We start from the raw sequence: 26,503 nt of genomic DNA, 5'->3' as shown, positions 1-26,503 counted from the left end.
GAACTGTCAGATTCTGTATTTTGCTTCAAGAATATTGTGAAGCTCTGTCTAGCGTGAGCAGAACTTGAAAGAATTTTTGAAATTAAAACTTGAATCGAGTTGGGTAACAACCCATTATTACTGAGAAAGAACAGCATGTGGAAGGCACTGACTGACTTGAGAAAACACAATCATACACACACCCAAGCACTACCGCATGTGCACATGCATGTATGCGTGCGCAGACACACTCACACACACATCCGGAAGGCATGAAGTAGCTGTTTGAGCAGCTTTCTAGTTGCAATAAGTGTATCTTCCTGCTTTCGACAACAAACATACCATACCAAATATCTCAAATACCCTTCACGCCAAAAAACTGTCATACATAAACACACATACACGCAATTGCAGGAACTCACCCCCACACACAACACATATAAAGAGTCATGAAAAAGTATTAGTCACCTTCCAGATTAACTGTGTCGAGGACCCGGCCCTAGGCCCCCTGATGAGAGATTGACGTGGGATGGGTTAAGAAGGAATGCATTGTTAACCCCTCGCACACGCCATCGAGGTGGTAGTAAGAACGCCCGTAAGAAGAAAAATATGTGGTACAAGATAAATGTACAACCGTATATGGATACTGAGGAGTCTGAAGTCAGAGGACTTAGATTCAGGGTTTTAGAGAGCAAGGCTAAAGGCCTGACTGAGGCCATGCGTAGAATGTGTTCTAGCATGACCATGGAAGATGCTGAACACGCTGAACAGGAAATTGGTGACCCAGGGAGTTTTGCATTCAGGGAGACGATAGATGTGATAACATACTTGGTTGACACGTGTGGGCTTGCTCCTACAGGGGAGGAGCACAAGGCCTGGTTAAAGCAACAGGATGAGAAAAACAATGAAGATAATTGGGAGATCAAAGAATATGAGGAGATGGAAAAATGTAGGAGAGATAAGGAAAATGGAAGGGATGTCAATACCGAAAGAATATTAAGAGGCTTCAAGGGCCTTCCTGATTATAGCACAAACAATTTATCGGATAGATTCAAAGGACTGACTGTAGAAGAAGTTGGGGGATGATTTACACTCAGCTATTGGCTGGATGTCCTTTGTAGATCCCCCACAAAAAGGGGCGCCTGAAGAGTGTATTGAGATGGTGGCAGGCATTAACTTCTGGCTTGCATGAGATCAAGGTGTGGAGGAAGTCAAGGAGAGACTATGAAATTAAAAACAAACACCAATGATGAATAGGTTCCTTAAAAAAAAAATGTTTTTCCACTCGTATATTAAGATGGTGGAAATTCCCAAATCGGAGGGGCACATGAGATAACGTATTGGGGAAATCTCTTTTGAGGTATGAGAAAATGACAATTGGAAAAACAGAAATAATTAATATGATCATTAAAAAACAAGTTACATAAGAGATAAATGTCTTCCCGCTTGAAATATTGGGGACATTTCTTATCAAAAAAGGTACACTTTTGTATGCAAAAAAGATATATAAGGAATAAGCTTTTAGACCTTAGAGTAGGATCTTAGAATTTTGCCTCACAAGATATCTACGAGCTGTTGAAGAGAGAGCAACACAAGACAGCTGTAGTCAAGCTGGAGTGGCGCGCTCCCTCTGCGCGCCACTCCAGGATATGGATATGGAGAGAGGAGTGACGTACGCGGTGCGGACTCAGCTGAAGAAAGAGCCACGCAGAACAACTATAACCAAGCTGGAGTGGTAATTATAATCTATATTACTTGTAGAAGTAGGAAAAGTAACACATTATAAGTTTCCTTTTATTTTAATATCTTTTATTTCTCATTAAGGTACTATATAAGGTAGAAAAATGTAGAGAAGTTATCATAGTTAGATAAATATAATATTCTAGGAATAGTTTCTTTTTAAACGTCCAGAAGGGGGAGCTATAGGATAAGGCTAAGGCCAAAGAGGATGGATATTTGAGGGGTGTACCTTGATTTTTAAACATCATAGGTGGAAAGGTAACTTAGAAAGAGCTAAAGGGGTATATGTAACTTGCATGTGATCAGCAAACTGAAAAAGATGATAGGTACACTGTAATCTGTATAACTCTATTCTTTTGATTGATTATAATAAAGTATATCTTACTATAATCATATGTGATAAAGATTCTTTAGAGGAATACATTGAATACAGCACATCGAATACCAGATTTGCATCACACCCTTCACTTCGAGACTGGGCTGGAAGTTCAGTAGAACTTACCAGGGCTCCAGGACGTTCGGAGTACTTGAGTTTGTCCCCGAGACACCTCATTGTGAGGTACTGCTCGTGGGAACGTGAGGTCTGAGCTCGGCAAGGGGTCCGTGGCTCACGACAACTGTTATTGCATGTGTGTCACAGAATGATTTCAAATGTAATGTAATATTAGCAAAATGCTAAATGTAATATTAGACAAAGGGAAACAGAGTAAACACAAAACACCTTTTTTAAATTTCATTTATTTCATAAAATATAGTGAGCAAATACCTTTGCAGAACTGCTTTAATTCAGACAAGTTGGTAGGTTTTCAAGCATGAACTGCTATTTCAGGTCCCGCCACACCATCTCTATTGGGTTCAAGTCAGGACTTTGACTTTGTTTAAAAATACATTTTGCCTAAAAATCTGAAACAAAAAACTTTTCAAGGCACTGTACATATTCACACACATATACACTCAGTGAGCACTTTATTTGGTATTTATTACTTATTTTTTAGACTTCTACTGCTGTAGGCTATCCGTTGTGTGTCCAGAGATGCTCTTCTGCATACCACTGCTCTAATGTGTGTAAATGTTTCTCATAAAGTGCTAGGTGAGTGTACACATACTGAACGTCTCCCATCGTGAAGTGAGGAGACAGTGCCCCCTGCAGTCAGACAGCGGTATGCGCAGGTCAGACAGGGTCGAGGAGGAAGTCGATTTTGTCTGCCGGTGGGGCACATTTGTCTGCGGACAGGAGGGCGTGCAGGCGTGCGGCGGTGGCGTCCTGCCCCTCTCTCGTTCGCCACACTCGCAGCATGGCGAACACGCGCTCTCGAAGGTCGGCCGGGTTGTCCTCCTCGATCTGCTCCAGACGGACCGACGGGATGTCCAGGGCCAGCCTGCCCAGCTGCTTCCAGTCACGGCCCACTTCGCGCGCCACCAGCATCATCTGCCTCTCCGACACCAGCCCCGACCCTGGGGGGAGACTATCCGTCAAACAGGGGCCCCAAACTGTTTTAAACACTAGGGCGCCTGGAATGGATGAGCGCACAGCCATTCCAGAGAGAGCCACTTTCAAAATGCCAAAATTATATTGCCTATACATTTACAAAATAAATACGTGTGAACATTGTGGTGCGGCTGCTGCAATAATGAAGGCCAAATGCTGCCATATTGCTCAAAACAAAACTCACCAGCTTCAAGTTTCTTTTTCTTGCTAGAAATTTCCACCACCGGCTCTTCAGTTTTCCTTTTGGTGGGTTGCTCTGTAAAAACAAAACAAAGAAATATTCAATCTGAACAAGTGACTCAGGACTGGCAGGAACTTCCTACACTGCAGCTATTGAAGGTTCTCAATGTTTTTTTGCTTTTTTGGCGGGGATGGTGGGGTGGGGGGGGGGGTATTTTTTGATCGAAGAGGTGCTTACTTATTCACACCGTATTTACACTAGCTCTGAAACCTCTTTAAATCTTACCACATATTTGACTCCATTTCCCACACTCACCTTGGGGCTCCTGAAGAAGCTCCACCCGCTCCAGGATGACAGACAGCTGGGGGAAAGTGTTCCTTGTGTCGGCCTCCCTCAGGAACTCCAGGAAGCTGAGGGCGGGGCTGTGGCCCTTCTGGATGACGTAGTCGAGCAGGTCGCGGATCTTCTGCGAGGGGTCGTCAATCGCTTTGAGCCGGCGGTACTCACGCGGGGAGAGGAGGGAGAGCGAGTCTGCATGCTGCAGCACGTGATCCGACTCTCCGCTCAGGACTTCGATCAACTTCGGTTTCAGCCTCCGCAGCACAGCAGTGCCCCCTTCTGGTGCCTCTGCCATGACGGCGCGTTTCCAGAGCACGCTCCTGAATCAGGACATAAGGAACGCACCTGAGTTCACCATCAGCTAAAGGCCATGGTCTCCAGCCCTGGTCCTGGAGAGCTACAGGGTCTGCTGGTGTCTGTTGTTACTCTGCACCTAATCAATCAATTAGAGCAGGTGATTACACAGTTAACTCCCCTCACCTGGTTAGCTGGGTCTCAACTGAGCGCTGAATTTTTGGTGAAAACAAAAACCAACAGGCCTAGTAGCTCTTCATGACCAGGGTTGGAGACAACTGGTTTAAGCCCTTGCTGTAAAGACAAGTTGAAATGGAAGTTAGAGCAGCACTAGCTTCCTCCATATGATGTACACATGAGTGAAAGGCAGTTTTTGAAGGGTGGGGAGTCAGTTTGTCTGTTCAATGAAGTCAAATGAGGATGTGCACCGCCGCATAAAAGGATATTGATTGGAGGGGAACGGAATATTAACAGCTACATACACACCCGCTGGTACACAATGACGTAAAATCGAAATTAAAATCGTTTTCCAGGAAGCGGACAGAAAAACGTTTTGGTGTGAAAATACACAAGTGTTACACTTGTATTAATTCATGGCAACATATACTGTGTTCATATTGACGTGTTCGTATGCTTATTGTTGTCATGTAACTCGCAGGCTGTATTTTGTGGGTACTGTACTGTAATTACCCCTACAAATAGCATAATGATGCCAAGTGGGGTATTCCCACGAAGGCAATGTGCAAACCCAAACCTAAACAGAAAACTGCCGTTGCGTTATCCATTACTGAAATAAGACTGCGTTTTCTTACTCTCAAATTTTACCTCTCTGGTTGACAATATTTAGTCTGTACTTGTGACTAAGTCTTCCTCAGCACAAATTACTTTTGGTTGCACAAGTTATTTATTTTGTATTTATATGTCACTACTTCACCGTGCTATTCATAATAACAATTTGATTCTCAATATAATGATTCAATCCATTAGTTATTCTTTTTAAAATGTACCATACTGATAAAACATGTTCGGATGTATAAATATGTTCCCATAAATGCAATTAACTGGTTTAAAATATGAAAGGATCCTATTTCTGGGAACCCTGGAAATATGTCCCAGAGATCTGAGCAGCATATACAAAATCACAACTTACAGCTAGTTAGCTAACGGGTAATAACTTTGTCTTTCCATTTCCAAAATTGTCTTTCCATTCATTCTAAAGCGCCACACGTGCAGTATGAATTCGATTTTGGGGATTTTGAGTATGAATTGACTAGCACTAATTGCGACCACCACTAGCTAGTTACATAGCTGCCAACTCTCACGCATGTGCGTGTGAAAACAGGCAAATGTGTGTGTCTCACGCCGAAAGCGTGAGAGTTGGCAGCTATGTAGTTACCTGTACGAAAACACACAACTACTAGCTAATGATGACGTTAGCTAACTAACGACAAGCTAGTGTGGCATGTAACTTGTTTGCTATGGACAGCTTCCAGGAAATGAATGGTAATAACTAGTATCAGAGACTAACGTATGCAGAGTCATCGTTTACGCTCTTTGATAGTATCCTACCTGCTAACTAACTACAGTTTACGTTTGCTAAATTAGTTCGCAAAACTAAATTGCTTTAACCATCTCGATAGCTAACGTTAGCTAATGTTAACTAACGAAGGTACACTATGGGTAGCTATACTAGTGAGTTCGCGAGTTGCGCTCGGGACCGAAACCTATCTGAAAGAGTGAATAAGAATGACAACATACTTTTGGAAAGTCGACGTTGTTTAATTTCCTGAAAACCACTGTTCCAGATTGCGGCTTTCCTGAAAAAGCTCGGCGCCAGTAAGACTCAAATTTACAAAAAATGAATCTAACTTCCGGTGGAGTTTCCAGTGTAAATTTCAAAATAAAAGCGCATTTAAAGATTTTATATTGTACATATCATATAAAAGCAATTGTATACAATGCAGTTCCAGTAAGCACGGTATCATGTAATTTGAGAAAAATAACCAGATTTATTATTGTACTTATTTTTTGCAAGGCATGGCCACGTACAACATATAGGCATCCTGTAGGTAAACCTTAATAATGAAGAAAAGACAAATTGCTCTTCTTCAATAAAGGCTCAATCACATTCAATTGAATTAATCAAATTAAATTATCTCATTTAACTTAGACTCGGTAGACCATAACAAGCAATATAATAATACATATAACCAAATAATTCAGTCAGGTCAATCAACCCTGTATTGTCTTGTCTTGAGACACACACTGTAAGTCTGTGAATTTAACAGCCTCTTATCGCATCCACACTCAGCTATTATTACTTTCTTTTTCTTTTTTTTTCTTTTTTTAAAAATTATTATTTATAACAGCAGCAACAACAGCAACAGTATGTCCAGAGCTGAACAACATGGAACTTTCACCCCAGATTCTGTAGCCTAACCAGAAAAAGTGACACTTTTCCTCCTGTTTTATGAACAGACATTAATGGGTATAGTGAAAGGATGATATCAGGGAAATTGATTTAATTAATTGGGCACAGTTCTTCATGCATACTTATCAACTGTAATCTAGCACCACAATCTTCCTCTACCTGATGGGAAAGGAAATTCCCTTTTAAAAAGTTTTTTATAATGTTATTATTCTCATTAGTCAGAAAGGAGACAGGAAGGAAGGAAGGCAGGAGTTGGCCATCCTGTTCGTCTGTAGAATTTCTGCTTGTGCCATGCAATAGAAGCTCACAGACTACCCTTTTTAACACAAGCTCCTTGGTTCTTTAACCAGGACTCAAGAAAGTGAACAAAGCATAAATGGTAAATGGTTGCCATTTATATAATGCCTTTATCCAAAAGCGCTGTTCAACTAATGCTTCTCATTCACCCATTCATATACACACTCACACACCATGCAAGGCACCCACCAGCTCGTCAGGAGATTTTAGGGGTTAGGTGTCTTGCTCAGGGACACTGGGCAGGGGATCGAACCGGCAAGCCAATGTCACCCCATAAAAGTAAGCAAAATATAATTTTATATGATTAATTGCAAGGAGGACATTCTGGATTGAATGTCTGAAATGTAGATACCAAAACCCCTCATGTTTTTGTCAGCAAACTGCAGCAATACAATGTCCTTCCCTGGCCAATACGATTAGAAGATTAGAGGTACTTATGGAGGATAGGTTGTCTGCTTGCATATCACACATAAAACTTGGCTGAGGATCAACAGCTGTACCCAACCCAGATGTGTACTTATCCGCAATACCACACTCTTATTCGATTTCCTTTACTTGGTTGAGGAATACACAAAGATGCACAAGGACGGAAATCTGCCAGCTGCTACATTAAAATAAACTTCTTACTGAAGATGGATGTGTTCAGCTAATGATCCCATCCTGAACCCAGCTGTTATTTGCAGTAAGCAGACACAGAAGGAAACAGGACTTCATACATATATAATTACCCTCTTTACCCTCATAGTTACTTCCCTCTGATGGACTGTCTCAAACATAGATGTGTACTTTAACACATTGGGAAGCTCATGTAACTATGAATTCCGTGATTTTAATTTAAATTATGTATCTCAAATATACACGTGGATGATGTGGCTGATCTAGACAAGATGGATTTCAGAGTTTTATTTTAAATCACAGGTTTAAACGTGTGGCTTTATTTTACAGTCACAGGGGGTTTAACCGTAAAGCGTTGGCGTAGTGTACGAGGTCATTGGCACTTTAATTTAAGCAGAACGCTGGACTTTTAGGATCCGGTCCATAGTTTGAAATAAACCTGGGGAGGTTGGGACACAAGTCGAAGGATGCGAGGGGATCGGTTTGCTTAGTTTGGAACTCAGTTTGTGAGCACTTCTAGTCCTAAACGCCGAGTAAGCAACGCCATCGCAGTCTTTCCCCCGCTCTGAGGAGGTGCCAGTGCAGTTATCGATTTCTCGTCATCTGTAAAAGTAAGTACAATGCGTGGAAGTTTGATCACCGCTGAGTCGGCAAACTAAGGTTAGGCGGGTATGTACATTACATTTCGCTTTCGTCATCTTTTGAGCTGATGATGAAGTTATGTTTTTGCAGCAGCTAGTCGATTTGAGGGCATTTGTGACTACTGAGAAGGGTTACTGATACTGATGCGCGTCTGTAATTATTCGCCCTTCATGTCACCCAGGCCGCACCTGACAACATGATACAGTCGCACCTGAGAGAAGCGTGGCCAGTGGTCCCGTTAAACTGTGGACTAAAAAAGGATACAGTTAGCCGAAGCACCCAAGTTGTGGGTTAGAACATTTCTGCGGAGATACAGCGGTTGTATTCTGCGTTTGTTGCAACAATTTGCTGGAAGCCACCGTCAGGATCTTGGGGGCAAACAAACCAAAAGTGTGCCCACAGCAATGGGTTTGAAGTGAAATTGGGAGTTAAACACTTTTCCTGGGTGTCAGTCCGTCAGCATACATTTGGCGTATTGCTATATTACATACTGTATGTAAGTATGAAGTTCTCTCTCTTTATCTCTCGCATTCACTCTCTTGGCACCATCCTAAGAATCCTGCAGATACAGTCCACTTTCTGGAGGTGATGTAATCAGCGTAGGCTGCTGTTGTACTCTTGAGAAAGGTACTTTCCCTGAGCCGTTTCAGTACATTTCCAGCTGGACAAATGCGACTTTGTAAAGGAACAAAAATGTACGCTGTATAAGTCTCTCTGGATGAGATCACCGGCGAATGCCTGGATGTTATGTAAAGTAGGCTAATGTAATGTACTGTAATGTAATGTTACAGGTTAGGTGTCAGCTGATAAAGAGCCAGTAGTCCCAGCTCTATCATGTGCTTTACCTTGGCTGATGAGGAATGGGTCTGTGTTCTCTGTGCATGGCACATGATTCTAATCACTGCTAATGAATAAAGCACAAAGGCTACCTGCCAGCATTCCCATGGGGGTTTGGTTGGGGTGGTTCTGAAGCTTTCTGAGGCCTAATGCTAAAAAGACAAGCACCAAATAGCGGGACAGTTGGATGGGGAGGAGCCTCGGTTTTTGGATGGGGTGGAGCATGAGTGCTGTCCTCTCTGTTCAGGCCACTGTGTGTGGATGCCCCTCCCCCCTCCACTCTGCATCTCCATGGTTTCTGTGACGACCAGACCGGCCTGTACAGGAAGACGCCAGTGTTCCGCAGAGCTTGGGGGAGCGGGGGGTGTTTGTGAGCCAAACACAACATGCCAGCTCCTGCTTGTTTTACTGTACTGGGGGGGGGGGGGTCAGATCAGGGGAATTAAGGAACCAGGTAGGATTAGGGATGGGGAGGGCACCCATCACCCCCCCTCAGATACAAAACTGACAGAAATGAATTATGGTCAATAATTATGGGAGGAAGGCTGCTCTTTGCTAAAACTTGACCCAAAGAAAGCTGGAACTGTAGGGGGGTGTGGGCAAAGCGCACCCTTGAATGGATAATTACTTGCCGCCTGCATCCATGCAGTTGCCTGGGTTAACATCCAAGCCACTATTTAGGCATACTATGCAGGATTTTTAGCCCTGCTGTGGTCATGACTTTACAAATGAAGAATATAAAATGATCATTTATATATATGCTGGGCTTAATTTTATTATTGTACATAGTCAAACGAAAAGACAGTACAGTATGTGTAAATATGCGCTTGCCAAATGTAGCATTACATTACATACAGGGGCTGATCCCTTAACTGCTTGGTATGCGAGCACCAAAGTTTTAAATTTGATGCGAGCCATAACAGGCAGCCAGTGGAGGTTGCTGAGCAGGGGGGTGACGTGAATGTCTGGGAACATTGAATACCAGACGGCTGCAGCATTCTGGATCAGTTATAGGGGTCTGATGGCAGATGCTGGAAGGCCAGCCAGCAGAGAATTGCAATAGTCCAGGCGGGACAGGACCATTGCTTGAACAAGGTGCTGAGTGGAGTAGGTGGTGAGAAAGGGTTGGATTCTCCAGATGTTGTACAGGAAGAACCTGCACGCCCGGGTCACCATAGCGATGGTCTTGGAGAAGGACAGCCTGTTGTCCATCACCACTCCAAGGTTTCTTGCACTAGGGGATGAGGTCACTGTGGTATCCCCTAGTGAGATGGAAAAATCGGAGAAGGGAGAGGTTAGAGCAGGGATGAAGATTACCTCCGTCTTACCTGGGTTGAGCTTTAGATGGTGGTTGCCCATCCAGCTCTAGATGTCTGTCAGGCAGGCGGAGATATGGGTAGAGACCTGTGTGTCTGATGGGGGGAAGGAGAGAAAGAGTTGGGTGTCATCGGCATAACAATGATATGAGATGCCATGAGCAGAGATAACGGGGCCAAGGGATCTCGTGTAAATGGAGAAGAGGAGGGGTCCGAGGACTGAGCCCTAGGGGACTCCTGTAACAAGGGGGCGAGGGGTTGACACTCTTCCAGCCCAGGACACCTGGGAGGGCCGGCCAGAGAGATAAGATTTAATCCACTCTCAGGCTGTGCCACAGATCCCTGTAGATGCCAGGGAGGCTAAGAGGATGGAGTGGTTGACTGTGTCGAACGCCGCAGAGAGGTCAAGAAGGATCAGGACAGAGGAGAGGGAGGTTGCTCGTGCAGCCTGAAGGGACTCATTAACGGAGAGGAGTGCGGTCTCCGTCGAGTGGCCAGGTCTGAAGCTGGACTGGTGTAATAAAGCATCTTTATTCTAAGGAGGTTCGAGTTAATGGACTGTTCTTGAAACTTAGGCCAATATTAAAGGGTAATACTAGAAAGGTAGTGCATTTTAAGATTTTCTTTAAATAAAGAATAACACAGCTGAATCAGTTTCAATGTTGAAAATCCTGCATAGTGTGCCTTAGTCAATGCCGCCAATTTTTCCCGATTGTATTTTGTAATGGTGGGCTGTAGTTGTGTCATAAACAGAGTATGCTGTGAAGTTGTTTCTAATGGTTCATGAAAAGCACTACAAAGTCCTTTTCGATTTAGCAAGACTAACTTTCGAATAAAGCATACTCTTTGTTACTTGTGCCAGAATTCAAGGAATGTTGATGACTAAAAGAGAAATTCACCTCTAAATATAGTCTTTAAATGACTAAATTGATTTGATTAAATTCAGATTGGTCTTATTTACATTCTGTAACACGAGTCATGACTGGGTGCTGGGATAACATTACATTGCGTTATTGGCATTTGGCAGACGCTCTTATCCAGAGCGACATACAGTTGATTAGACTAAGCAGGAGACAATCCTCCACTGGAGCAATGCAGGGTTAAGGGCCTTGCTCAAGGTCCCAACGACTGTGCGGATCTTATTGTGGCTACAGCGGGATTAGAACCACCGACCTTGCGTGTCCCAGTCATTTACCTTAACCACTACGCTACAGGCCGCCCGCCGAATAAGAACCGGTGTTCTGATGTAATGGCCCACCGGCAGTTTTGAACATGCACTCTTTTAGCACAATTTAGAGAGCAGAAAGAGCACATAAAGGCCTTGGGAATGCAGTTATCCTCGGTACAGTACAGTGTACCCTCCCTCCCTTTCACCGACCACCACTGTTACTGCTGTATGGTGCCTCATTAGGGCCAAACTACAAACCTATGAACATCAAAGTGTTCCACTGATGGATCCACAGGGATCAGAGCTAAGGGTGGGTGGGTGGGGGGTAGTGTAGTGTGGTGTTGTCGCCTGTGTGTTTCAGAATCAAAATCTATTATTTAGCAGCAAAGACTTGGTTTGTCCCACTGCTTCACAATCGACAACCCTCCCAAAAATAATCAGTTTTTGAAAACATTGCATTCTCAAGTCAAACTGTGAAACAACCACAACTTGATTTATTTTGTGGAAAAGCAATCCCCCTTCTGTGTTTTAATTCTTAAGCCCAAATGGTAAAATAAGATCACGGAGCCAGTACCTTAACCAGTTCCTACAGAAGGTTTTAGTCTGATTATTGACTTTTTGTACATCTTGGGTGGTGGTGTATTTACTTAATTTCCCATTTTTCTTTACATCACTTTGCTGCAAACTTCATTTTCTTTGACACTGTCAAAGCTGCTGATTAAGAGAGCGAATCAGCAGTGAGGGAATCCGCTGCAGTGGAGGAATTGCATGTGCCTGAGTCAGCCATTTTAGAGACTGCACAACCCATCTCACTTGTTTATTTATGTATTCTTTTCTCCAAACTAAGAGTTTGGCTGAAGTCCCCTTTGCGTGTGACTACTTTTTCCTGACTAAGTCTGACCAAGCTCCCTTCTCCCACCCCCCCCATAGACCATACCCACTTCCTGTCCATTTCAAACTTGTGACATGAACTGGAAAGAGCTTTGAGAGCATTAGGCCACAACATTTGCCCTCATTCAAACATACTTTTTAGAAGTTAGTTTTCTTTTTCTTTTTTTTTGCACCATCTTGAGAATTTTGTAACCAACACATGCACACTGCCGCCTATTGGAGTTGGATTTGGGGAAGTTTCCGGGCTGTGAGCTCTTCCTCTGCCTGGGAGTCTTAATAATAATAATAATAATAATAATAATTATTATTATTATTATTTTATAATAGTATCTTCAGTCTTCAGCCCTGGTGCATTGGTCAGCGCTTGGGCTTATTTCTTTCCTACTATGAGTCAGATTGAAGTGGTCTCTGAAATTATGGGCTTGTGCAGAAGCTTCCACAGGGAACGGACCACTGCTTTCACAGGCTGGGTTTAAGGCAAGCCCATGGCCCGCTCAACCACAGATATTTTGGGATGGGGGGGGGGCAGGATGTTACACAATGTGTGTCAGTCTGTGTGTTGGGGTCAGGATTTGTGAATCCTAAGTGCTGGTAAGTCCCGTTTTTTCCCAGAAACCCAGTGGACTGTGCAGGAGGGGAATTTCCTGCTCTGGAAACTGAAAGTGTGGTTTCGACATCCGCTTCTCAGAGCCCCTCATCACTCTGTCTGTCTCTCAGCCCTCCTCCTCACCCATAAGTCATTCTTCTCTCTCCTTTCACCCTTGGTTGTACCGGCTGGGTTCCGGCTGGGCGGGGCACACCGATAAGAGTCAGGACGCACTCGGGAGGGTAAAAATGTGCTCCTAGTTTAAAAAAATTTAGCGGGGCAGTGAGACACTCATGTACAGCTTGTCAGTCATCTCATCTCTCAACTAAATCAACAGCAGCCAAGTGTCAGCCAGTGACTCTTACCCAATCAGGGACGGCAGGGCTGGTTGCTAGGGAGACTTCCTCCTTGACCGTCGGCAGCTGTGTCTTGTCCTGACCGCAAGCTCCCCATCCTGACCGCAAGCTCCCCATCCTGACCGTGGGCTTCGTGGAACACAAAGTATCCCTCTGGCTGCAGCGCCGGTCTGGGAAGTCAGAAGGGATTCTGTCCACATCCAAGGGGATGTTACCGGCCCACCATATCACATCACTTCGCTTGACAGAGCTGGGAGCAGGGAGCAGGGCTTTCATTGTTTAATGAAATGTGTTTGTGGCGGTGTATCATTCATTTGTCTGCAGCATTTGTCCGCTGATGCTGAGTTTGTCCGCTGATGCTGAGTTTGTCCGCTGATGCTGAGTTTGTCCGCTGATGCTGAGTTTGTCTGCAGTGTTTGTCCGCTGATGCTGTGTTTGTCGGCAGCATTTGTCCGCTGATGCTGCGTTTGTCTGCTGCATTTGTCTGCAGTGTTTGTCCGCTGATGCTGTGTTTGTCTGCCGTGTTTGTCCGCTGATTCTGTGTTTGTCTGCTGCGTTTGTCTGCTGATGCTGCGTTTGTCTGCAGCGTTTGTCCGCTGATGCAGCGTTTGTCCGCTGATGCTGCGTTTGTCTGCTGCATTTGCCTACAGCTGCTGCGTTTGTCTGCTGCTGGGAGGAGAATCGGTGTAAGTAGACTACAAGTAAGACCTTTTGTGTTGCAAGGCTTGGAGGAGGTGTACACCTGGCAGGTGAAGAGCAATACCGCATCATTAATGGTGTAGAATAGCATGTGACCCTGCCTCGCCCAGCGCACACACACACACACACACACACACACACACATGCGCACACTTCAAGGCTGTTCTGGGAGAAAAATGAGCGAGAGAGTTTCAGACGAGACAAGAACAAAGAAAACGTGTGTCTGTGTTTGTGTGACAGAGTACAGGGTATGTGTGTGTGTCTGTGTGTGAGAGAGCGTACAGGGTGAGTGTGTGTGTGTGTGTGTGTGTCTGTGTGTGAGAGATAGTACCGAGTGAGTGTATGTAGGTGTGTGTGAGAGAGAGTACAGGGTGAGTATGAGTGTGTATGTGTGTGTGTGTGAGAGAGAAAGTACAGGGCATGTGTATGAGGGAGTGAGTACTGTGTATGTGTATGTGTGTGTGTGTGTGTGTGTGTGTGTGTGTGTGTGTGTGAGTGTGTGAGGGAGGGACAGTAAGTAAAGTACAGGGTGTGGGCTGGTCCGTTCACTCCCCTGACACACTCAAATGCTCCGTCTGCACTTTGGGCCGAGAGAGAGAGAGAGAGAGAGAGAACTGCAGCCCTCTCATTGTGTGAGCTGAGCTAGAGACCTCTGCTTGTCTCTCTGCTTCTGTCTGGAACTGCACTCTCACAAGGACAACACCAGCGCCACAGTCAACACACTTTTAAAAAAGAAAACCTTTATTCAGCGGCTTTGAGACAGAAGGCTGGTTATATCTGAGCTTTTCGCACCGCTAGAGGAACAGCTCCAGGTAAAGGTAGGCTTTCTGCTGAAAACCACAGAGCACTGCGTTTAGCCTTGTAGCCAGAAGGCAGAAATACACTTGGTAACGGCTCATTCAATATTCATGATGCTTGTAAAAGAAATAAAAGGCACTATTACCTGATTTTGCTCCGATGTGGATTGTGTGCTAAGTTGCCTTGGACTGAGTTGATTGTTTAGTTGCTTCAGTGCCAGACTCTGAACCTTGTCATTTTTGGCTGATCTTACAGCAAAGTTGTTGTCAATGTCTGTTGAATTGGTTTGATTCTTCCAGCGAATTCATGGATTCGTTCAGTTGGTTGTTATTCAGGACACAATTTTCGTGCTCAGTTTGTTTTCTTTGATTTTGTTTGAAATCTTTATCCAAGAATAGCACGTGTTCACTGTCTTCCTGAAAGTGTGAGAAAAGACATTTTCTTGTTTTTATTCTTGTTGGACATACACACTCACCTCGCACTTTTCGGATGAACATTTTTACTTTATTACACCTACTTATTCATGCGATTATCTAGTCAGCCAATTGTGTGGCAGCAGTGCAATGGATACATTTGTGTAGATACTGGTCAGGAGCTTCAGTTAATGTTAAACAACCATCAGAATGAGGAAAAAATGTGATCTAGGTGATTTTGACCGTGGAATGATTGTGGGTGGCAGACAGGGTGGTGACAGTAACGCAAATAACCACAAAGACTAAAATATAAGTCTAATAAATACCTAATGAAGTGCTCACTGAGTGTATTGTAAATTGTAAAGTGTGACAATTCACTTTTAGTTGTCCCTGCAGTTCTGCTGGCAGTATAGTGCACTGGTTACAACTGCAATATTGTAAGTTTAATTCCTGGGTATTGGGCTGATGTTGTAACTGTGTATAAGGTGCGTAGCCTTGTTACACATACACACACCTTGTCTAAAAATGAATTGATTATGGGAATTACTGTTATGGGATAGAGACTTCCACTTGCCTCAACAGGAAGTGAGCTCATAGCCTTTCCCTCTGATTGGCTGCAAGTTGAGTCATGCCCCCAGACACCTGTGTCCCATGGTGTCTGATGAGCTTTGCCTTTCCCGCCACCCAAGATGTAGCCACGGTGACTGTGTGAACAAATCATACCGTGAGAGAGGTGTGCTATTGTGTGCAGAGCTTTCGACATCCCATAATCCCGCTCTCAGGCTTGAGTCCCTGAGTAACTCCATACTGAGTCACCGTATCTCACTGGCCTGGGAATGATGGGGACGGTGTGAGTGAGTGAGTGAGTGAGAGTGAGTGAGAGTGAGTGAGAGTGAGTGAGAGTGAGTGAGAGTGAGTGAGTGTGAGTGAGTGTGAGTGTGAGTGTGAGAGTGAGAGTGAGAGTGAGTGAGAGTGAGTGAGAGTGAGTGAGAGAGAGTGAGAGAGAGTGAGAGAGAGTGAGAGAGAGTGAGAGAGAGTGAGAGTGAGTGAGTGAGTGAGAGTGAGAGAGAGTGAGAGAGAGTGAGAGAGAGTGAGAGAGAGTGAGAGAGAGTGAGAGTGTGTGAGAGTGTGTGAGAGTGTGTGAGAGTGTGTGTGAGAGTGTGTGTGAGAGTGTGTGAGAGTGAGTGAGAGAGAGAGTGAGTGAGTGTGAGAGTGAGAGTGAGAGAGAGAGTGAGAGAGAGTGAGTGAGAGAGAGAGTGAGTGAGTGTGAGAGTGAGAGTGAGAGTGAGAGAGAGAGTGAGAGAGAGTGAGTGAGAGTGTGTGAGAGTGTGTGAGAGTGTGTGAGAGTGTGTGAGAGTGTGTGTGAGAGTGTGTGAGAGTGTGTGAGAGTGTGTGAGAGTGTGTGAGAGTGTGTGTGAGTGTGTGTGAGTGTGTGAGAGTGTGTGAGAGTGTGTGAGAGTGTGTGAGAGTGTGTGAGAGTGTGTGTGAGTGTGTGTGAGTGTGTGAGAGTGTGTGAGAGTGTGTGAGAGTGTGTGAGAGTGTGTGAGAGTGTGTGAGAGTGTGTGAGAGTGTGTGTGAGTGTGTGGTGTGCCCGTCCTGCCAGCTTGTGACGTGTTCACACCAGCCCAGACATGGCCGGTGCTGTTCTCACACACAGTGCCCTCACACACTCTCAGTGCACTCACACACTCTCAGTGCACTCACACACTCTCAGTGCACTCACACACTCTCAGTGCACTCACACACTCTCAGTGCACTCACACACTCTCAGTGCACTCACACACTCTCAGTGCACTCACACACTCTCAGTGCACTCACACACACACCGTGCTCTCACACACTCTCAGTGCACACACACACACACAGTGCACTCACACACTCTCAGTGCACTCACACACTCTCAGTGCACTCACACACTCTCAGTGCACTCACACACTCTCAGTGCACTCACACACTCTCAGTGCACTCACACACTCTCAGTGCACTCACACACACACCGTGCTCTCACACACTCTCAGTGCACACACACACACACAGTGCACTCACACACTCTCAGTGCACTCACACACTCTCAGTGCACTCACACACTCTCAGTGCACTCACACACTCTCAGTGCACTCACACACTCTCAGTGCACTCACACACTCTCAGTGCACTCACACACTCTCAGTGCACTCACACACACACCGTGCACTCACACACTCTCAGTGCACTCACACACACACACCGTGCTCTCACACACTCTCAGTGCACTCACACACTCTCAGTGCACTCACACACTCTCAGTGCACTCACACACTCTCAGTGCACTCACACACACACCGTGCACTCACACACTCTCAGTGCACTCACACACACACACCGTGCTCTCACACACTCTCAGTGCACTCACACACTCTCAGTGCACACACACACACACCGTGCACTCACACACTCTCTGTGCACTCACACACACACCGTGCTCTCACACACACACCGTGCACTCACACACTCTCAGTGCACTCACACACACACACCGTGCTCTCACACACTCTCAGTGCACTCACACACTCTCAGTGCACTCACACACACACACCGTGCTCTCACACACTCTCAGTGCACTCACACACTCTCAGTGCACACACACACACACCGTGCACTCATACACTCTCAGTGCACTCACACACACACCGTGCTCTCACACACTCTCAGTGCACTCACACACTCTCAGTGCACACACACACACACCGTGCACTCACACACTCTCTGTGCACACACACACACACCGTGCTCTCACACACACACCGTGCTCTCACACACTCTCAGTGCACGCACACACTCTCAGTGCACACACACACACACCGTGCACTCACACACTCTCTGTGCACACACACACACACCGTGCTCTCACACACACACCGTGCTCTCACACACTCTCAGTGCACGCACACACTCTCAGTGCACGCACACACTCTCAGTGCACACACACACACACCGTGCTCTCACACACTCTCAGTGCACGCACACACTCTCAGTGCACTCACACACACACACCGTGCTCTCACACACTCTCAGTGCACTCACACACTCTCAGTGCACCGGCAGCCAGTGTGGGGGAAACAGCGGTGACTGTCCTAATGCTTCTCACACCGTTGATTCGCCCTCTTCAGCGCTTTTTCTCTCTGTAGTGACTGAGGGCTGAAAGGAAATGGCATGCAAGCACAGGCGTGAGTGTGGTCGTCAAGCAGTTTCTAAGGAAGTGATGTCACTTTGCCCCAGGGCTGCCAGGTCCCAGGACTTTATTCCTCCAAACTGTTCAACTGATGTCTGTTAAGATGTTTCATTCTGTTCCACCATTACCTGTTACCCATCAGTCATCTGCTTCCTTAGATTTTTGCTTGAGACTTCCAATGATTAATAAAGCAAGAGTCAACAACTCATTTTATTTCCAAGGCAAAATAAAATAATAATAAAAAATGAAAGTGCGAGCCTCTGTGCCCTTTTTAATTTGTATGGGATAGGATGGCCAAAGCACTTTTTTGATAAACAAAGTGCAAGGTAAAAGTTGCTTTGCTCTGAAACTTCCTCCATGTCCTTCTATCGGTGACCATGGCACAGTCTGGCTCCCCTGCTTTGTCCAATGCCACAGCTTGGTATTCACTGAGCACTGTATAACCCTCTCTGCATGGAGAACAGGTGATCTCACGTGCCGTTAGTCTGGCACAGGCTTGTGGACCACGTCTACAGAACTGGCATGGGCTAGAACCCATGTCCTCTTCGTCAGGAGTTTATGTAAGGGCCCATGATCTGTATCGTGCACAGATCTCCCAGTGTTAATATCAGTGTCAACCCTGAGCCCATCCAGATGGCATGAAGATCTGTGCGCACCTGGTCTGAAGGTCAATATGTGTGTGCGTGCGTTTGTGTAATGTAAACAGAGGTGTAGATGGTACTGCATTGACTGTAGGCCTTACTCTGTGTCATGGAGGATCACGGAATGTAATGCAGGATAAAAAGGAAGGCAGACAACATCTGTCCATCTGAAAGGACATCAGCCACCTGTTACCAGCTGCCTTGTTTTATGTGTGTTTTCTGGGTACTGTCAGCAGAGCAAGCCTTCACAGGCCTGCATTAGTTCACGTTAAATTAGGATGGAAATGTTTTTGCGCTCTAATAAGGTGGAAGACTGGCAGTTTGAGCACCAATGGGTGCTCAAAACCAGGCCTTCACTTGGATGCGCTAAAACAGCAATTCGTGATTGGGCTGATTATCGTGTTCTTGCTTGAACATCCTTCTGTTCTCCGGGAATTTCTTGTTTATGTTCTCGGTGTTTATTTGATCTCTGTGCTGGATCTTGAGACTCGGTTAGATTTCTTCACTGGTTTGGGTTAATTGCGTCCCTCATGTGAGCATTTAGGTTCAGCTGTTTATCTGAGTCCTGATGACGTTAAAGCCAAGTATTGAAAGGAATCTTCTGCTCCTCAGTAAGAGCAGTTACGCACTGTATATCTCTTTCTGAAATTCACATGCAATATTTACAGGAAATGCATCTGTAACTGTTGCCAAAGGCAGACGCGACAAAGTCATGAGGAAAAAAACGAGTTTGAATATCGCTGGGTTATTTTTTGGTGCCCATGAGAGGTTGGCAATGAGGATTTGTCCATTTTCAGGGAGAGAAGGAGCCCTCCCCCCCACTTCATTCAATAGTTCCCCCTGTCTTCAGCTGGGTGTCTGCAGTCTCTCTATGCCAGGGATCGGTGAACTGCTGGTTTTCCACCTTCCCTTTACATTACATTACATTATTGGCATTTGGCAGACGCTCTTATCCAGAGCGACGTACAGTTGATTAGACTAAGCAGGAGACAATCTACCCCTGGAGCAATGCAGGGTTAAGGGCCTTGCTCAAGGGCCCAACGGCTGTGCGGATCTTACTGTGGTTACACCGGGATTAGAACCGCCAACCTTGCGTATCCCAGTCCTGTACCTTAACCACTACGCTACAGGCCTTTACCTGGCAAATTTGGCCAATTTGGCCAATTTGGTCAGCCGACATTGGCTCAGGCGGTAAGAGCAGTCGTCTGGCAGTCGGAGGGTTGCCGGTTTGATTCCACCCTGGTTGGTGCCTTGCATGGCAGCCAGTCGCCATTGGTGTGTGAGTGTGTGTATGAATGGGTGGATGAGAAGCATCAATTGTACAGCGCTTTGGATAAAGGCGCTATATAAATGCCAACCATTACCCAGAAGAAAATAAAACCAGGGCTGCTCATCGCTCAAATCTGAAAGGGTGAGGTCAGAAAGTGATAGATTTTTGACGGTATGCCCCGCACCTTCTGTGCTCTTAGTCTAGCTGCTAGTGACCATATCTGTGTGTCTGTACTCAATGTGGCTAACAAGGCTGTGTCTCTGTACTTAGTGTAGCTAAAGAGGCAGTGTGTCTGTACTCGGTGTGGCTAACGAGGCTGTGTGTCTGTACTCAGTGTGGCTAACGAGGCTGTGTGTCTGTACTCAGTGAGGCTAACGAGGCTAACAGACACTGTGTCTGTACTCAGTGGGGCTAACGAGGCTAACAGACACTGTGTGTCTGTACTCAGTGGGGCTAATGACGCTGTGTGTCTGTACTCAGTGGGGCTAATGATGCTGTGTCTCTGTACTCAGTGTAGCTAAAGAGGCTGTGTGTCTGTACTCAGTGAGGCTAACGAGGCTGTGTGTCTGTACTCAGTGGGGCGAACGAGGCTAACAGACACTGTGCTGTTCTCCCCAGGCCCTCGGTAAAGTGCCCTCAGTAGCAGCGATGGCAGCGGAAGTGTTCAGTCGGCAGCAGTGGGCGTCACAGTCCCTGCGCGTTACCTCCAAGGAGCTGTCCCTGGTCAGCACGCCCGGGAAGACCATGCCCATTGCTGAGCGCTTCTCCAAGTGAGTACAAATCTCACACACACACACACACACACACACACACACCGTAACTGTTAAGTAGTTAAGTAGTGAAGGTATTTAGACAGTGACAATTCTTTTTGTGAGCCAAGAGTGCCTGCTAAATGCATAAAACGTAGGTCGCAGAAATAATGGAAGAAAATGTAATCTGTGATGAAAAGGTGGAAAGGAGGAAAATTCTGCTCCTGTTTCCCCCCCTCTTCCTTAGCTCTGTGTACCCCCCCCCCCCGCCCCCCGAGCAGCTGATCCGCTCACAATGTTGTCACATGACCTGGCGTTTACGGCACGGCAGACAGTCTTTCCTACCTTTCTGTAGGCAGTAGAGTGTGTTCTCTGAGCCACAATGGCCTCCGTACACCACCAGCCCTGCGAGGCCTCTACCAAAATGTTTGTGTGGGGACCACAGGAGGTCCCGTGAAACACTGCTTCAGGGGGAATTATAGGAACTAAGTTGGGTTGATTTATTTTGGGGGATGGGAGAGGATGTGACTGAAAGTGATGAATTGTAAAGTACAAGTTCAACACACTCACACACACACACACACACACTCACACACACACACTCTCTCACACACACACACACACACACACACACACACTCTCACACACACACACACACATACCTACATACCACATACCTACACACATGGTCTGAGTATTGGTTACTTGGAAAGGTCAGAGGTCTTTGTTTTGTCAAATCTGTAAATAAAGGAATATAGAGACCTTTAACCCCATGTTGGGTTGTTCCCTGGTGTAAAACGTAGTTTGCACACCCTGCAGTATTAGTAGTATGCTTACTTACAAATTAAAGGAAAACCCTGACTGAGGGAGTGGAGAAACACAATGAATGCAGACACTTCCTTGTGTACTGCATGATAAAATCAAGCATCCTATCATGCGCCTGTGGCATGTATACAAATGCATTTAACGATACAATTGGTAAGATTTTTGTGTTAAAACATTGTTACAAGACCATTGTAAATCCCTTCCTATCACTGACATATTGACTCACCCTCTGCCTGTGTTTATAGTCCTTAAATTCTGGTTTCAAAATACAGTTGACGGATTGACTCTTTGTACAAAAACATTGGATAGCTGTACAATAATTCAAGCTCATTGGTTGAAAATTGGTTCTAACTGCCACAGCCAATAGTGGGGGGGTTCATGTCAAAGCATTCACAGAGAAGGAGGGGGGATGGGGGGGGGGGGGGTTAATGTCAAAGCATTCACAGAGAAGGAGGGGGGATAAACATTGTTGTGGTTTGAGGGTGTTTGTTGCTGCAAGTCTAACAAAATGACCTATTGTACCTTTAAAGTTGGCATTCATTTTTTTTGTGTGGCATGCTCTCTATGACCAGCAGAGGGCAGTGTGCTTTCATTTTCTGGTGTTTTTGGTTTTTAGTCACGGACAGGTAGGACTTAATTTGTTTGTCTTGTTGCATTTTTGGATAAACCTCACTCTTTTTCTCCCCCTGTTCCCTCAGGTATCAGAGAGCAGCAGAAGAGATGAACGCAGACAAGCGGAAAGCTGTGAGTATTTATGAACAGAGAGGATTCTGGGATGGGGGCAGGCGGGCCTCGGGTTACTGACATCACTCAAGCAGGACCATGGTCTGTGTTTATGCAGGTTGACCTGCCAAAGACCACGATTACTCTTCTGCAGGAAGTAATGTTGAGGTGACCGCATCCCAACTGCATAATGTTGTTAATGATGTGGTATGAGAGGATATGTTTATGGACTTATCAGAAACTGACCAGTAGTCTGTGTGACCAATCAGCAGCCATAGGTTTCCTTCCCATGGTCCTGTGGATTTCTTAATTGATGAGAACAATACGACGGTTAATAAATATGACAAAACATGTTATATTTTGTCCTGGGTTCAAATCCCCGTCGGCCGGGGCCTCTCTGTGCGGAGTTTGCATGTTCTCCCCGTGTCTGCGTGGGTTTCGTCCGGGTACTCCAGTTTCCTCCCACAGTCCAAAGACATGCACGTTAGGCTGATTGGAGAGTCTAAATTGCCTGTAGGTATGAGTGTGTGAGTGAATGGTGTGTGTGCCCTGCGATAGACTGGCGACCTGTCCAGGGTGTATTCCTGCCTTTCGCCCAATGTGTGCTGGGATAGGCTCCAGCCCCCCTGCGACCCTGATCAGGATAAGCGGGTTCAGATAATGGATGGATGGATGGATGTTATATTTTGAAGATAATCTTTTTGAATTGTAATAAACATGCTTGAACAATGTATCTTTCTCGGGGGTTTAGGATATTATCCAGATGGGATGTAGTCTTTTGTCTCCCGAGACTAAAACTGACCAAATCGGTCTTCTTGACTTGCATCCACTTACCAAGAGGACTGAGAGGTTTCCATTGGCACAGTAGTGCAGACAGCCCGGCCCAGCACTTCCCTGCGTAAGGGGTTTGACCTCACCACCATTTGACCTCAGGTCTAGAACCCTGGCTGGCCTGGTGGTGTGACCATATCTGGATTTCCCTGAGAGATCAAGAGGAAGTGCTGTACAACATAGAGCTGAACAGAGCTGGCTTAACTGACGCGAAAACACAAATGTAATCATTAATTGTGCATGGCATTTATCCTGGTTTGGGTTTGCCGGTTTTAATGCGGTCTACCTGGCCCGGGAAAGGTCTGTTAGCAGTGAGGTCAATGTCTGTGGGGGGACTGAGCATGCCAGTCTTCTTTTAAACACAAAATGGCTGATTCTACAGGCAGAAAACTGACCGCACACAGTTTCACAATGGTCACGTCATTCCCAGTGAAATTGTGCATCCTTCGCAGTGGTAGCGTAAGCTTTGTGGCACGCGAGCTGAAACTCGCCGCTTCCTCCTCGGGGCCAAATAAGCGCCTTCACCTGCGGACGGACCCCGTGGTGCGAGGGAGCATGGATGTGTACAGCGTGACTGCAACTCAACCACTCCCGCATCCAACCCTGCGCCTCTCGCTCTCATTCCTGAATCCCTAAATAATTCCATTAAGAAATGTTCTGGGGTGGGAATAGGGGAGACTGCAGACGGCCGGAGTGGGCGAAGGGGCAGTGGATCTCCAGGGGAAGGTCATTCTGCCACTGTGTGGGTGAGTCAGGTCCTGCCCTCGGAGCTGAGTGGAGTAGGTGGTGAGGAAAGGTCAGATTTTATTGAGGTTGTAAAGAAATAATCTGCAAGCCTGGTCCACCTCTGCTACGCTACATTGAAGAAGAGTTAGTACTCTCAGAAGAGCCCATTGGGTTAATGTGGTAGTTTCTGTTGGGTTAATGTGGTTGTGTGTGTTGGGTTAATATGGTAGTTACTGTTGGGTTAGTGTAGTAGGGTGTGTTGGGTTAATTTGGTAGATTCTGTTGGGTTAATGTGGTAGTGTGTGTTGGGTTAATGTGGTAGTGTGTGTTGGGTAAATGTGGTAGTTTCTGTTGGGTTAGTGTGGTAGGGTGTGTTGGGTTAATGTGGTAGATTCTGTTAGGTTAATGTGGTAGTGTGTGTTGGGTTAGTGTGGTAGGGTGTGTTGGGTTAATTTGGTAGATTCTGTTGGGTTAATGTGGTAGTGTGTGTTGGGTTAATGTGGTAGATTCTGTTGGGTTAATGTGGTAGTGTGTGTGTGTACTGGGATGGCTCCATTGGGTGGGTGTTCCCTGTGGAATGGCATTTCCCTCAGGCAGAGGCGAATCGCCATAGGTGAGCGTCAGGTAACGCTGGCCAGGCGTGTTCTGGCGGAGACACGGGCGTGGCTGCACAGCACAGGCCTGCTCAGGATGCTGGGCTCTCCTTAAAAGGGCGTCTCGCTGAGAGAGAGGGAGAGCACCTAGCAACCAGGCCCCTCCGACCGAAGGGATCCATAACCAAGAACACAGCGTGTCTATTTCGCCCTGCCCGTTAGCCGCTACAGTCCTGAAGCTCAAGGCAGGAAATAAAAATAAACATGTTACACACACATCCATCTTTATCTCACAGTTGTGAAAGGAAACAAGCAAATGCTGCTACGTTTTTAGTCAGTTTGTTGCTTTTTTATGGTAATTATTACATCTAATGATGGAATTATTATATAATGCTTGTAAAAAAGGGAGTTGATGAAAGTTATGCTGAAGTCACGGCATTGTTGCTTATAGTTCGTGCCTTTGTTGCTGTTGTTCTTGCGTTATTTGTGCGAGACGTAGAGGGCACTAGGGTTGCACGGGACATCATATTTATCGTCATCAAGATATGAACATTCGAGATAAACACATTCCAAATTGCTTGAACTGCGATTAATAGTATTTATTTAAATTCTGTTGTTAAATTGATTGGGTGCTCATTTGTTTGAGTAGGCATAGGCTATTCATTGTCTGGGCTCTATGTTAGCTGTGTACCTAAAGCAGAGAAACATTAGAACTGTGCACGCTTAAATATCTGTTTATTTATCGTAAGTTATGTCGTCATCGCATCACTCAACAACGCTATCGCGTATCGCATATTTTCCTAATATCGCACAGCCCTAGAGGCTACAGGCACAGGAAGGCAGTTGAGTACGTGGGTCGTCCCATTAGCAGGATAGGACCGAGGTGCCCCCCTTCCCCTGGGTGGCTGCGGGGGTTTGGAAGGGAGGGGGGTAGGATCAGAGGTCTCCTCGCATCTGGAGGGGAAAGGCTCAGGCGTTCCCCTCCTCTCCCGAATCAACGACATCATCGGAGCCTGCGGGGCGCCGTGCTTTCGTTTTACAGGGCCGTTCCGTCACCCCCCCTCCCGCCCCCCCAGAGCGCTGACACACTCCAGCTGCACTGTGCTAAGATCTGTGAGAAGCCACATCTCCTCTGGGAGGGAGGGGGGGGGACTTTGAGAGAGAGGCACAGTCAACATTTCGACATTTAGCGCATGCTATTAGAGAAACATCCAAAACCGTGTAGGCAAAGAGGATAGGCGATACCAGACCTGTGTCAAATACGTATTATTGTTTTGGATTCAAATACTTGTCGGTGCTCTACTGAGCTTGCCTGATGCAATTGAGCTCACCAAGAGGGCCAGAATGTGGGGTTTGCACTTTTTGATAGGATTTCATCGGTTCCAATACACCAGACAAGCTCAGTAAATCGTAAAACAAGTATTTGAATCCAAAATCAATTAGATATTTGACCCAGGTCTGGATGATATCAGGTTACAAGTATCACAATCAATGTTCACAGACAGGAGTGGTGGTATAAACTCACAGCATCATATTGAGCTCAGTAGTCTGGGCTAGCACGAGACGTACACGTTGGTAACATTATGTTCCATGTTTGTGACCCAGTGCTGAAAGTGTTGTACATGCAGCCGTGTTGGTTAGACTCCATTTCACTTCACCGAGGGATTGAGAGATTTAGAGATGGAGGTAGAAGGAAGAATGGTCAGCTGGAGTTAAATATTCACGGAGAACAAAATTCCCTCTTTTTCCCCTTTCTCCAGCTCGAACCAGTCTCAATCGAGTTAATCTTTTCCAACGTCTTTCATTTCCTGCTTTCCCAGTTCCTGGTTTGCATAGACCTCTCTCTCTGTCTCTCGCTCTCGC

General features: G+C 45.9%; 2 protein-coding genes across 8 annotated transcripts in view; one reads left to right on the top strand and one right to left on the bottom strand.

The window, feature by feature from the left end:
• Window positions 1-2,445: 2,445 nt before the first annotated feature.
• zgc:174906 (uncharacterized protein LOC571548 homolog) lies at window positions 2,446-5,896 on the bottom strand. 5 transcript variants are annotated; one of them, XM_061258837.1, is made up of 6 exons: window positions 5,781-5,865; window positions 4,209-4,316; window positions 3,705-4,048; window positions 3,393-3,464; window positions 2,717-3,174; window positions 2,446-2,683 (listed from the first exon to the last, which is right to left on the bottom strand). In XM_061258837.1, the coding sequence occupies exons 3-5, from the start codon at window positions 4,021-4,023 to the stop codon at window positions 2,891-2,893; spliced, it is 675 nt and encodes a 224-aa protein (XP_061114821.1). In that variant the 5' UTR covers window positions 4,024-4,048; window positions 4,209-4,316; window positions 5,781-5,865; the 3' UTR covers window positions 2,446-2,683; window positions 2,717-2,890. The 5 variants fall into 5 exon arrangements, with proteins under 5 accessions (XP_061114821.1, XP_061114824.1, XP_061114823.1 ...); XM_061258840.1 differs by lacking the exon at window positions 5,781-5,865 and adding an exon at window positions 5,592-5,758; XM_061258839.1 differs by lacking the exon at window positions 5,781-5,865 and adding an exon at window positions 5,173-5,198.
• A 1,921-nt stretch (window positions 5,897-7,817) lies between these two features.
• The window catches only part of LOC133139441 (LIM domain and actin-binding protein 1-like), a 30,958-nt gene continuing 12,272 nt past the window's right edge, over window positions 7,818-26,503 (top strand). The window contains exons 1-3 of one of the 3 annotated variants that reach the window (XM_061258989.1): window positions 7,818-7,976; window positions 20,812-20,963; window positions 22,466-22,511. In XM_061258989.1, coding sequence (XP_061114973.1) covers window positions 20,842-20,963; window positions 22,466-22,511 — 168 coding nt within the window. In that variant the 5' untranslated portion in view covers window positions 7,818-7,976; window positions 20,812-20,841. Of the gene's footprint in view, window positions 7,977-14,186; window positions 14,679-20,811; window positions 20,964-22,465; window positions 22,512-26,503 lie in introns of those variants that run through there. The other 2 variants (XM_061258991.1, XM_061258990.1) reach the window with 2 other exon arrangements.

The sequence above is a fragment of the Conger conger genome, chromosome 10 (assembly GCF_963514075.1).
Source record: "Conger conger chromosome 10, fConCon1.1, whole genome shotgun sequence".
In the NCBI taxonomy this organism is placed as follows: domain Eukaryota; kingdom Metazoa; phylum Chordata; class Actinopteri; order Anguilliformes; family Congridae; genus Conger; species Conger conger.
This window is presented reverse-complemented; position numbering and strand designations above follow the sequence as displayed.

Bases quoted from the DNA above. Each gene is read 5' to 3' on its own strand.
- zgc:174906 (XM_061258838.1), bottom strand. From the start codon at position 4,023: ATGGCAGAGGCACCAGAAGGGGGCACTGCTGTGCTGCGGAGGCTGAAA. The intron at 3,465-3,704 runs GTGAGTGTGGGA...TTGTTTTTACAG, and splicing joins GCTTCTTCAGGAGCCCCAAG to AGCAACCCACCAAAAGGAAA. The intron at 3,175-3,392 runs GTGAGTTTTGTT...GTCTCCCCCCAG, and splicing joins GAAAAAGAAACTTGAAGCTG to GGTCGGGGCTGGTGTCGGAG.